This window comes from Dromaius novaehollandiae, chromosome Z, assembly GCF_036370855.1.
Source record: "Dromaius novaehollandiae isolate bDroNov1 chromosome Z, bDroNov1.hap1, whole genome shotgun sequence".
NCBI classification, from domain to species: domain Eukaryota; kingdom Metazoa; phylum Chordata; class Aves; order Casuariiformes; family Dromaiidae; genus Dromaius; species Dromaius novaehollandiae.
The window spans coordinates 22,908,647-22,922,550 of NC_088132.1; the positions used below are offsets into that span (position 1 = coordinate 22,908,647).

General features: G+C 40.1%; 1 protein-coding gene across 4 annotated transcripts in view; it reads right to left on the reverse strand.

Moving 5' to 3' along the window:
- SLC24A2 (solute carrier family 24 member 2) overlaps window positions 1-13,904 on the reverse strand; it is a 114,574-nt gene that overhangs the window by 10,909 nt on the left and 89,761 nt on the right. For all 4 annotated transcript variants that reach the window (XM_064502844.1, XM_064502842.1, XM_064502843.1 and 1 more), the window contains one exon: window positions 6,302-6,433. In XM_064502844.1, coding sequence (XP_064358914.1) covers window positions 6,302-6,433 — 132 coding nt within the window. The remainder of the gene's footprint in view (window positions 1-6,301; window positions 6,434-13,904) is intronic.

The window sequence follows — 13,904 nt, forward strand, 5'->3', positions numbered from 1 at the left end:
AAATCAGTATCACATCAGAATGACCTCATTTTAATTTTCAGTGTGTCTGCTCTACTAACATCAAGCTTTGAATATATAGTATTCTTGCAGCCAATGAATGGATTATATTCATATTAATGACTTATTTTGGTCATTGTTCTTCTCAGTCTTATTCATCATCCCTATTTCCTATTGGCTAGCTAGATCTGTGTAATAAAAAAGAGATCAGATTAACTACCAAAGAAAGGAAACATCACTGCAGGACTGTACCGGGTAATCACTTTCTGAATCAAATTAGTGTTTAAAATGGAATTTGCACTGTGAATGAATGCTACTACTTTTGAACGAAATCACATTCTTTATGGACATCCACCTTCTGAAGACAAATCCTCGCCCGAGGTCATCTCTAATGTGCCATTTGAAAAATCCTACAAATTTATATGAATAACCAGTAAGACTGCTAGAGGAAGTAAGTTACCCCACGGCGATTACTGGTTCCAGCTGCCGCTCGACCCTGCGGTACCTCTTCCTGTGAAACCCCCACTACCTCCACTTTCGACTTGTGCTATGCACGTGCCACCAGCTCTTCCTTCGCCAAGCGAGCACGCTCAAGCAGTAACTTTCTCTCATGGCGCCTCCTGATTGCATCAGGCTGGCGCGACCCCTCAACGAGGCGGGCGGTACCGGTCGCGTGGGCAATGCGCCCCGCGCTGCGCCCTGCGCTGCGCCCCGTGGCACCAGCACCGCCCGCCCATGGGCTGTTCCCGCATGCCGGGGTGGACAGACGGGCGCCGCAGAGCCGTACGAGCAGCCCTTGGACGGAGGAAAAGGACAGACCCAGAGGTGGTCCGAGAGCTCCCGTCACTTTCCCTGAGCTGGGAGAAAATGCTATCTGCAAGCTGCCAACTCAGCTGGGTTAAGCCACGCTAACGCCTTCTTGTTTGGGGAGCTTATGCAGCTGCACAGCCAGCTTTTCTTTAATACCAGGCACAACAGGTATTTGCAGGGGCCAGCCCTGGGGCTAGGAAGCTGTGGCCAGCTGCAACAGGAGGGGGCTCAGTAAAGCCGACGGGCTAAATCCCTCGGGAACGGCAGCGCCTTGCGTCAGCAGTGGGGCTGATCCTCCGCTCATTGAAGTCGGGCAGAACCTTTCTGCTGATTTAAATGAAACGAGACCAGGCCACTATGGATGGGAGAAAGGTAGAGTCATCAAGGAGAACTGTACACGCTCATCTGCACAAAGGGACACCTAAAACATCTCTATCCACCTGACCAGCAGACGCAACTGTGAGCCATGCTCCATGCTGCAGAGCGCTTACTCCTGGGGGTAGTTAGCACAATGCTAGATGCCCTCCTGAGGATGGAGTTCATAAACATTGACTAACATGACCTACACAATTCCATAATTTCGTATATGGAGGAAGACACATTAAACACGGTACAGATTTAACAATGTGCCCAAAACCCATGGGGAAATCCTGATATATAGATAAGTAACTTAACCTCAGTTAGAGTAGGAAAAGCATTTCGGTAGTTGTTTTAAATGAATTATGTTTAAATATAGGCATAAACAGCTATCACGGCACCTGAAAATGTCCTTGTCATTTAAACTCCATTACTGTCAGAAGCAGTGTTTCCAGAACCGCACACGTTACCCCGGCTGACCTGCTCCGTAACTCCCCGCAGAGCAGAGTGCCCTCTTCAAAACACAGTTCTGAACTTCTGTTATGTAAGAAAATCTGCTAATGAGCTTCCAGTGTTTCTGTTCAAACTTATGAAAAATCAGATTTGCTTTTAATTTTAAAATCAAAACTTTCCCTGCAGTGGGAGCAGAAGGACTTGTTCTGAAAAGGAGCACGGTTACATGAAGGTGACTGTTAAAGCAGTGATCCAAAATCAGCAAGAGCACAGCTGAGACTGGAAGAGATGAATGAATCTAAGCAGTAATTTTCTTCTTTTTTGATCAAATAACTAGTACTTCTTTCTCAGCTTTCTTAGCACCCAAGTCTTTCAACTTTTAACATAATCTTTTCTTCTCCGTAAATACTGGGATTTGCAGGAAAATCATATGGGGAATGAGAAGATGAAGTGATAACCTTATTGTTGTCAGCTGGTCTCTAAATCTAAATAGGGAAGCAAATGATAATAGCGGAATTTGAATAATCACTCTACAACACTCAAGAAATAAGCATACATTAGATTATGCGAATCCCAGCTACTGGCCAGTAATCATAAATTCAGTGAGACTACAGCATTATAAATACCAAATGGCTCTTGTAAAATAATTGCATATTGCTTATCCAGGTCAGACACCCACAGGATGTGGAGAATTGGATGGCTAAGAATTATGAGTCAGTAACTTTGCAGCATGTGTATATGCAGCCTGTCTTAGCCAATTCTCTTACAGCTTAATTAACTGATAAGAAGCAGTTCAGGGTTATGAGTACTTTAATAGACTTAACAGTTTAATTATCTGTTTTAAAAGAGAAAACATTTAAACTCAAAAAGGGCAAAATTTAAAGCTTGTACCTATTACAGGAGATGAAATCAAGAATGGACCCCTTAGATGCTACTATAAATTTTGCATATAGATGAATTTTTTAAAAAGCAGAAATGGGACTGTTGATTTTTTTCTGATGCTGCATTTTATTTCCAGACTGAATAGTAATCATGTTTCTTTTGTAATTATTGACAACTTTTTTTGAGATTTATCTCAGTGTGACTTCCAAGCTCTTGGGAATATGGAGAGCTGTTCGTTCGAGCATTTTCCTACAAGAATTAGTCAGAAACAACAGACAGCGATACTTCTCTCCACCTTTTCTGATAGCTGTGATGTTTGACTTGTTAAGACAAAGACTCCAGTTTACTGCCACTTGGTTTGTTTGTGGTCATGATAACAGAACAAAGGGAAAAAAAACATGGATCACACAGTTCGTATCCTATTTTCATTTAACAAAAGAAAAATAATTTTGTAGCTGTGGTATAGATCTGTTGGATTGCTACTATTTCTGGCCATCAGCAACCTTAAGTACATATATCATGCATCTCTGTGTTGAATTCCTACCAATGTCTAAAAAATCAGACTTACTATAATAAGTAACCACAGCGACAGAAGTATGTCAGAAAACCAAAGTATTTTTTCCTGAGAGCCTGATTCTGCAACGTATTGAGTGCTTAATAACTTGCAAAGTAATTGTCTTAATTTTAGCCAGTCTTATTGCAGACATCTTTACCTTTAACCTGAATGAATCATACGTTTGTCTCATGCATAAATTTATCTCCATGCCGTCTTTGATCTTCCATCCATATCTGATGGTGGATAAATCTGATTACGCAGAACCTGCTCTAGTAACTAGATCTGCGAGGGAACATCTCGTCCTTGTCCCCTTGGTAACAGCGCGTCTCCGTACGCCAGCAAGAGTTCACACAAGTCGTGTCTCTTGGCCGTTAACGGGAACTTGCACGCATGCAAAGAACTGCCCCATGTGGATCCAGCGACAGCAGGAATGGGGCTCGGATAGATGGTTTTTCTGGCCCGTGTCACGAAGGGAGAGACGGTGCCCTGCAGCTGTGACGAGAAAGCTGCTGTTCAAATTCTGCCCCAGCCTACTCGTCACCTTGGTCATGCCGTTTTCCCATCAGTGTTTCAGTACCTCTCACTGGAGGAGGCGGACAGTTGTATTTATGGCCTTTGTAAAGCCACTGGTGAAGTGAGCTATTAGTACAGGGAAAATATCCATCATTTTTACAAATATCTCAGCGAAAGGCCAACAATAAAATTCCCCAAAAGCACACCGGCCTTTGGTGTACCTCTGGTAACATGACTGATATTATAGTAAGGTTTTCTAAATGTACCCATTTTATATGAAAAGGTATAACTGAGCCAGTAAACACACATTAAAACAAGTCAGCTGTTGAATCAGTTGAGGAATTATTTGACTTAATGCATAATCTACTGTAGGTAAATGCAAATATCTATATCTGCACATCAGAGTATAATAAAGCAGTATGGATTTTTACTAACTTCATAACCAAAGGCCTTGTATATGAAATAATTTTGCTGGTGCTTCTGGGTTTTCTGGAGCTACATGCAGCCTGTTCTAAAACTAATGACTAACTAAATGCTGTCAAACCTTCTCCATTAAGCTGAGATAAAAAATACTTTAGGACTCTAGGTCTCTAGGAGACTCCGGGAGGAAAAGAGAGCAGGATTTTGAAAAGTGGGTACCCACAGAGGATGTCAAAAGCTCCTTATGGTCTCTCAAATCACTACTTAGCACACAGGGATCGTTATATATGCCCACATGCTAATTTGAGCATCTTCATGTAGGATTTGGATTTCTGACTAAAATAACCACTTTTGCAAATTGGGCCCCTGATGTTAGGCCTACCTACAAAATCTATTTAAGTATTTTTTGAGGTTTATTTTAACTTTTGCCTCACAGATCTAATGTAAAGTTGTTTTCTGAATCACATGCTGAGCTGTGCAGTTGGGTTTGGTTTCCTTTAGGGAAGGAAACGGGGGATGGCACACAAGCAAAAGTGAGAGCATTTTAGAGACAAACACACTAATGAAGTGCCCTTGAAAAGTTAGACAGCTGGGCACAGAGAGTTTATGCAACCATCTGGTTAATTCTTTGACAATGGTGCTCAAAGTAAACAGCTTCTCACATCGATGCAGCTTGTTACCTCTTCTGTTATTATTACATGTAATTACAAACTGCATGTAATATGCACTTCACTTTTATTTCTGTATAACAAGCTAGTCCTTTCAGTGAATGAAATTTTAAAACCCTGCTGCCCATTGACATACCTGTCACATTCAGCTGTGCTTATCTTTTATGTTATGGCATAGTGTTTTAATTCTAGGATGTCAGCACACCAGGTCTGTTGTGAACAATCGTAGTGTTAATGTTCACATACATCACACAGTTGCATGCAAATTCATGAGACACTGGCTTTCCCAAGACATTATTTTGACTGTTCTCATTTATATAGTATTGAACACTGGATATTTACAAATGTTCAAGGGGAAGTAATAAAAAAGATTGCAAATGCTATTAATGTTAGCACCAGAATTTTTAAATTCAAAATAACGCACATACTTATTTCTTAGCAGTACTTGCTCATATTAGGGCAAATTATAAAGAAAAATAATACAGTGATGATTTTGAATAATAAAATGAGGGCATAAATACTGAAATAAACAATCTTGGAATTCATGTAGTATGCTTTGTTGTGTTACCAAACAAAAATCTTTACCAGATTTGTTTGAAAGCTTAAAGAAAATACAACTTAAAGATTGGAAGAAAAAATGTCAGTTTATACTCTAAGAGAAACTTTTATCTAAAAACAAATCAAATAATTTATTTTAGCTTGTTTCTTGCACTGAATTACAGTTTTTCAGTGTGGGGGATGGGAAAAGTGATGAGGAGGAAAAAAAGAAATCAGGCTGTTGATTTATAACCTTGTAAGTTGTACAACCCTCTCCTGCTGGAGTTTTAAGTCTATTTTTGATCCAGAAAGGAAGAGATTAAAGCAATTCTAAAGGATTCTTTCAGCTATTGACTTTTTTTTTGTCTTTCCATTAGCCTCCCCAGCCATTACTGTTTGCATATGTGAATATAAAAGAGGGAGGATTTGCCAACTTATCACAGTAAATCATTTCTATTAAATAAACCATCTTACATGACTTCAAGCCATGTTTGGACAGAATTAGTAAGTGTTCTGCACATGGAAAAACTTCTGGATCTTATTCTAGTATGAAAATTAAAAGAGTACAAATGGAAGACAGAGGTCTCCTTTGCTCAATTTTTAGTCAGACCTTCCTGAAACAAAATTGCCCTTTAACGAGAGAATGGCTGTATAAGGCTAGTAGAACATGCATTTAAGAGAAATGCATATCATTATTTTTGAAACACAGAGAAAATCTAGCCTTTGTCTTTCCAACTTTACCCTTTATGGTGTTGTGGTTGGGGAGACTTCCTCATTGCTTAAGTAATGCTCAGTGGAGATCTAGAAACATAGATGTAAAAGCCCCACAGAAGAAGTTTTAAGAGCTTTTTCTTTTTGTGATAAAATATTAATAAATACAAATGGCAATATTTACAGAGCTATTATCTTCCAGTTGCCCATAAGCACTCACTTGAAGATTGATGTTTACTTTAAAATTCTGTTGTGGCATCTTCTTCACAAAAGGAACTATAAATAAAATCATTAGTTCCACGTCTGCTTAAATTCACTATGGTCCTTCCTTGGATATTGGCATTCAGCAGCCATTCTGCTGTGCAGAACACACTGACTTACAACAACAGCTACTTACAGGATTCCTGACATCTGGGAGGGAAACCCACAGCGGAAAAACAATGGGCAAAACGATCAGGTAGGTGAGCTGTTTGCGCAGGGTGTCAGGCCAGGCCAGGCTGAGAGGCTGATCTTCATCCCCTTCTTCATTCTGCAAGAAAAACAGCAGTGAATAGAATATTAAAGCGGATGAATAAGGTCAGAGATTCCTTAAGAGGGACTCCTTAGGACTTCATTGTATTTCAGGAATTACAGGGTATCCCTCCAGCACCAGTGGCCCAAGGACATCTCTGATTGCGTCCGTGCTGACGGTGATGCAGGGAGCAGCATGGTGCCTTCTGCCTGGAGGGGACCCGCACCCACCTGGTGCCTCAGATGCATCTTCCCACAGACCTTCCCTCACAGACAGGGCTAGTCTGATCAAAAATCAAAACTGGTCTGGTCTGCATCAAGCCTGGCCATATATGTGGAAATATATATGTATACATTTATATATGTATATGTATGTGTACATATATATGTACTTTTTTCCCATTCATAGGACTATAAGGCAACCAAGGCTGTCAGGACCCTGCCCAAAGCAGGCTCAGCCATGGGGGTAGACCAGGTTGCTCAGGGCTTTACCCCATCAATAAAAAGTTGCTGGAAAAGCTCCAAGGGCAGAGACGACACAACCTCTCTGGCCCAGCTCCACTGCTGGGCTGTCTTTGCAGGGAAATTTTTTCTCACATCCAGCCAGAAACTATCTGGTTTAGACTTGTCACAACACAGCAGTCTTCTTAACAGTTTGATGCTAAAACTAAAAGAAGGACATTCCTCTCATATTGGTGTAGCTGATCTTCACACTAGTCCTTCATCTCCTTTTACATCTCTTTGCTTGTTTTGTCCATTACAGAGCAGATGTACCGTGATCTTTTCCAGTGACAGAAAGCCTTTTGGCTGCTACATGCATCTCTTTCCCTAGCCTGCTTCTGTTGCTCAGCCTGCTGGTGAAATGCAGCCCTTTGAGACTGCCACGGAAAGAAAGCAAAGGGACCGTGATTCAGCCTATTTTAATATTACACTTTTTTTCTGGCTTATTTACCCATGGTGCATCACAGCTGGGCAATGTGTCCAAAACTGCACACAGGTCTAACTTATGCCAGAGAATAAGGCAAGAGAAAAACTGCCCTAAACAGTTCTTTCACATAAATGCGCCCAATTCAAATCTCACTTAGCCTGTGGAGAGATTCCTAAGGAGCTCAGTGAAAGCTTAAGAAGCCCAAAAAGCTGCACTTGATGCAGATTATGTTCAGCTGAGAGCACGCAGGGAGCACACAACTACTTCTTCACATAGTTTTCTTCTTTCACAAAGCGATTAGAAATGAGAATTCAGTCCTTCCTGAAGTGAGCAAGCTATTCTTCCCACAGATTTATAACACACGCTTCTTGTGAGTTACTATCCTGGATTAACACGCTTATGTAAGCCATGTGACAATGCTACAAAAAGCAGTCATTTGAAGGGCACCGTTAGCTTTTACAATTCCATAACATTTTCTACTTATTGCTAATTTTGTTTGAAGATTCGGTCTTAATTATTCAGCTATTATGAACTCCTGAACTATTTGACTATCAACCTACTGTGAACTGACCAGTCCCTAGAGAAGCAAAGCCCAACTCTCAGCTCAGGCTCTTCAGTCATACAGCTATGTGACTATCACCTTACACCAACGGAATGGAAACAAACCCATTTTTTCTTCCTGACACATTGACAGGCTGCAGCTACTTTGACGATTATGTGCTGATGTCAACAGAAGATTGTATTTTGTTAACTCCCAACTGGTGTCATTACAAGACAACAGTAAATTGAAGAGGTCATAATAGGTATTATCATTAAAAGATTTTTGAAGCACACATAGAGCCATAATTCATTACACTCATAGCGCTTGAAGAAGCTCCTGAGCAGCTTAAGAGGCTAGCTTTTGCCTTTAACTTTCAGCTTTTTACCAAAGCAGGCAGATGCTTAGTATCTCATTTCCCTGGTTTATTGAAGCCTGACCCTCCTGGGGGACTGTTCAGGTGCAAGTGGAGGAGTTTGTGGGGTTAGTTTCTTAAAATCTGATCTATTCCTTTTCCATTCTGGTAGACAATGCTGGGGTGGGCAAATCAAACCAAGCTGGATGTTTAGCTTTGAAATATGATGATTGAGGTAAAATTTGAGCACAAAAGGAGCAATTCAAGGGTTTCCTAGGTAACTCTTTCTGAGTGGCTTCTGCACAATTCAAGCAGCAGACTCAGCAGGAACAAACCTCCACAAACAACTGTTTCATAAACAGCACTAAATGACTAAGTATTTTCTGAATTGCCATCTTTAGAAATTAGCCATGATTAACAACCATTTTTAATCACAATGAAAATTTTATATATTAGTCTGAGTTTGTACATAAGTCTGCAAAATTTAAAGAAATTAATACCTAATTTGGTTCATGTGATACTCTACTGGTATATGCAGTACTTCGACACTGGGCCTCATTCTGGTCTCATGTCTTTGACAAATGGCACTGGACTATCAAGAACACACAGGCAACACCAATGTCAGTATACAAGCAGCACAAAAAAATGTATATTTGGAGATCTGGCACGTGCTTCCTGGAGAACCTTGGACCATCTGTTTAAGAACTTTTCACCTTCAAGTCATTCCACCTCATCTGTCTCCCCAAAATAACTTCCTCCAAAATAAAAACTCAAGCTCAAGCTCAAAATGCAGTAGCGCAAAACCGTTTTCCTTGCTAGTTTAACTGCAGGATGCATTATAGAAGCTACAGATTGGCTCTTTGTTTCTTATTCTGTAAATCAGAATCAGCATCTGATTTTCAAGTACTGACCTTCCAAAAATCAGTAAAACTAAGGAAGTTCAATACATTTGCAAATTTAGCCTTCAGCAGCAGTGACATAAAGCGACACAGCACAGAGTTATGGCAGAGATGTTTGCACTGTCTGTGCATTCAGCTTTCTGCAATGTACATACAGAATATACATACTCACAGTTTATAGCAATTAATACTGAAACTATAGTTTTGATTTTTTAGCCTGTACGATTTCAATTTTTAGCCTGTATGATTATAACTGAGCTCAGTTATAATATTATATATTAAATATTATTTATTTATATTAAATATTATGCAATATTAAATATGTTATCCTAAGGAAAAAGAAAAGACAATGGGACATAAAGGCTGGTGTTCAGTTGCCTACACACAGACATGCTGGCACCATTTTAAATATCTTTTGGTATCCTACTTGGACTTCAGATGCTGGATCAGAAGAGCACAGGACTCTGCCAGTTTATGACCTCTGCCATCACTGTCCCAAATCTCCCATTCTCTCAGGTGGCACCAGCTATCTATCTGCAGGCAAGTGAATCCTACCACAAAACTCATTCCCTTGTGCAACTTGGTAGCTAACTAGCTTTAAAGCTGCTGGGGAGGAACCTATTGGAAAGCTGCATTAATTGACATTACGAACTCTGATGATACTGCAGTATCTATATTGAGTTTAATTTGAACTTAAATGTAAATGCTGTTGCAAAAACACAGGTTATATTATGCTGTACAGATAAACATGCCCTTCCTACATTCTGCAAGTCCATTTTGCTGCCTGTCTGAAAAGATAGCTCAGAATATGCTTATGAAAGTACAGTTTATTTATATCACAAATAGTGTTAATTCTAAGTGTTCTAGATAGTCACTAAAAACATCAATACTGTTCCCTCCAAAAATGACTGGCACCGGCATCACTTCCTCTTTACCAGCATGATCATCAGGAGGCCTTTTCCCAGGCCAAGTTTGTGTGTCGTACTCTGGTAAATACGAAGTGATTTCGGGGAGGTGGGAGAGGATAAAAGTAGTGTAAAACCTCCGCAGTTGTTTGGAACATGGTAAGCTTGACTGGACTATGAATATAAAAACAGCCATACTGAGTCAGACCAAAGGCCCATTTAGCCCAGTATCCACTTTCTGATGGCCAGACATGGATACTCAGGGAGGAAATGCTGGAATGTGGCATATTTTTTCATCTTCCAGTAGTTAAAGGTTTAGACAGAAGCTGCATTAGGTCGTCATATATAATAGTCATTGCTGTCTTTCCATGAAATTCTCATTAGCTGTCATAATTGTTTCTGCTCTCTGTTGTACCGTCCTTTGTTCTTACTTGTGCTTGGGACTGTCTTTTCGTCACATATGCCTTTGCAGTGCTGAACATAATGTATATTCTTGCCTGGATGGGCTTGACATGCTACTGCAGGGCAAAAAAAGCAATAATGATATCCAGATGAATTCTCTAATAGGCAAATGTGCTGTTTGCATATTCTACCGGGGTAATGGGGTACATCTGTAAATAATAAAAAGAATAGCTGTAATTCCCCATTTTGAAGAAATGATATTAAAAGTATAGTTTTGCTATATAGTCCCTTTTACATGTCTGTAACAAGTATACTTTTAACATTTTCTTCTAAACCCATCTATGTATATTCCTAATCCTATTCTTGCTACTTCATTTCTTCTTGCCTGTAACCCATGACAAATAATGGAAAAGGCATCAAATCTCGCTACCTTCCATCTTTTGTGACTTCTTCACCCAAGAACGTGTATCTAATATCTCTCTGTATACCCACGGAAGACATCTCACATTGTTTTGTTCATGATTAATCTGATCACTTTTCCCTATCTCCCAAGAAAATCTGTCCAAAGACAGGAAGTGACTGTGTGTTTCACATTATATAAACAATGGCAACATATGGTGACATTCCATCAATAACTCTTTTGTTTACAAACAACAGCTTATAGCATACTCCATCTGCCAAAGTCACAGTGTAGTCACTGCTTTTGGCAAACATCGGAAAATAACTAGATGCTTACACTCAAAATATATTATCTTAGTAAAAACAGTTTATCTAGCACTCTAAGAACGCCAACAAGCCACTTTAAACCTACCTTAAATACTGAATATTTCAGTATTTACCAACTGGTCCATATCTTATAACAGCTATAGGATACGAATTACAAATATTACGGGTTTTATGCTTATTCTGCTAGCCCAGATGAGATAATTGAGATAAATGAGAACTGAATTAAAAATTCTCATGCTTCTACATGTCTTGTGTATTCTGACTTCTGGTACGGTTAATCAGCACAGAATTAGCATCAGGTCTCCCCTAGAAAGGGAAACTGCAGACAGGGGGTATTTGCAGTTCACTTTGCTCATGCCGAAGCATAGGTATGCTCCAGCTATAAAAATGTAATACATTTCTTTATCTGATAGTGCTGCAAAAGGCTGTTGTACTATTTTTTTTTCTTGGAAGTGAAGAGCTCTGTACAAGCCAACTTTCTGCAATGAGTGAATCAAGAAAAAAAATGATGTCTCAAAATGTTACCTGTCTCAAATTTAAGTATTGTTGTTCAGCATTGAGATTGATTTTTTTCTTTAGAATAGCAAATCTCAAATTAATTTATTTCACTAGAAAGGCAGAGGACAGAGACAATTAGAGCACTATTGTAGGCTCTGGAACAGCTTCAAGCCTCTGCTTCAAGCTTCTTGTCCATGACTTGGTTTGCTCATTTATCTCCTGCTACATCTCATCTGGAAAAATACATAAAAGAAGGTGAGGTACAGAGCTAGAGGAGCCGTGAGCAATATCTAAGTAGTTAAGACAGAAAACCATGTCTTTCCTTGAGAATTAGGGGGTAAAATTCAACCGTGGAGTAAAATTAACTCTCCGAACTTTTAGAAAATATTCTGCTTATATGGGTTCCTCTTCTTAATGCAGCTAATATGAGTTAATCCTCTCTGCCCTGCAAACTGGCTGAAAAGAGACACCTTTTCAGCGGAATCTGTGGGAACGAACAAGGCACGGGTTGGCTTTTGCTCCATATTCTGCTACTACTGTCTGTGTCTGCAAATACCTGAAAGCACAGTTCCCTGAGCCTATATGCAGTTTTCTCTGCCCATGTTGCACCCAGCACTCTTTAGGGAATCTGAAAAGAAATACTTACAAAGTAATATTCAAACCTACAGCCAGCCCATCAGTGGAGGTAACAGCTATGGCAGTAAAGAGGTACAGCCAGCCATTCTGATTTTCTAGCAAGTCAAAATGGCACACAGCAGAAAAAAATGTAGAAAAGGCAACTCAGTAGCCTTGGAAAAATAAAGATCAATCCCTTTTGACAGCAGTGCAATCTCATTAAGTTAAAAAGAGCTATATTGGCAAACAAGAGGCAGGCATTCATTTTAGGCTGCATGTGGCAAATGAAAAGAGTTTTAGGCATTGGAAAACGTATTTTTCATGATCCAGCAAACACCAAACATGCAGGAATATATCACTGAGTTGCAACAAAGGCTGCTGTCAGCTCCTCACCCCCGCTCTACAAAATAGAAATGTTTAATATATTCCAAAAATCACAGCCTGTGACAGAGAACAACGCGACTTAGGTTCAAATCATGTTAATTTGGTGCAGGGAAAATCAGTACTCCTGGGCGGGGGGGAACTGTGTCAGCCAGAGAATCTCTCCTGAAATGCACTGCTCACCTGCTGCTCTTTGGTGGGGAAAGCAAAATGCACTTTACAACATAGTTGCTTAGGTAGGTAGTTTAGATCCAATGAAAAAAATAAATCACTGGCATTTTCTTATTACACCTAGGTTGTCTTTTAGCTTCATGTAAAAGTTATCTCTGACACGGTTGGCATGTAAACATTTTCCAGTGGGGTTTCCATGGAAACAGGCAAAAGTGTGCGCATGTGTACATGTGCATGTGTGTGTAGGAGGGAGGAGAAGGTGCTATCTTCAGGCTGGAAGATATTTTTAGGAAAGCCACAGGTTAGAAAGATTATGACTAAACACAATCAAATGTCTGTTAAGAGGCTGGCAGTAGAGTGAAAGGCAGTTGGACTTCTCAAAAGGATCACTTCTCTGTGGGGCAGCCTGTAAAACATTTAATGAGACACTGTCAGTGTACTGTCAGTCCTTTCAGTCTTCTTTCATTTTGTCAAACATGTTCCGCACCAGTCTATAAATATAAAGTACTGTATTACAGAGTTTTCTTCTTTGTGGCAACCCGCTAAAGGTTAAAGGAAGAATTCAAAAAGTAGAACAAAATCCCAAAGGAAGACGAAATCTGGCAGGAGGGAAGGCAAATTCTGGCTGCAAATGGAGCTCAGATATTTTACAGACTGTGTGGTGGGAAGCAGCCTTGTTTCCAGCTGTGGCGATTAGGGGCCGGGACGGAGACAGCAGCACTCTGTCCTTCCCAGTAGCTGATCCATATTTTATCAAAGGGTGAAGGAGATCTGTTGCTGATTTCACTGGGAATGGGATTAGGTGAATATACCTGTCTTGGACAGGTGACTGGATTGCAGGGGCATTTTCTGGATTGCCTTTCTAAAATCCTGCAAGCAGCAGCAGAACAGAGTTTACCCTGTTGAGCAAAGGCTTGGTCCAGCAAGAAGCACATAGAGAAATGAAGTTCTGGAGGAGAAGAGTGGAGGAGAAGAGTGGAGGAAGAAGAATGGAATTAAGGGCCTGGGAAAAAGGGAAAAACAGGACGGTGAAGTTGGGAAAAGACAAATGAGGAAATCAAATAAAAAAAGG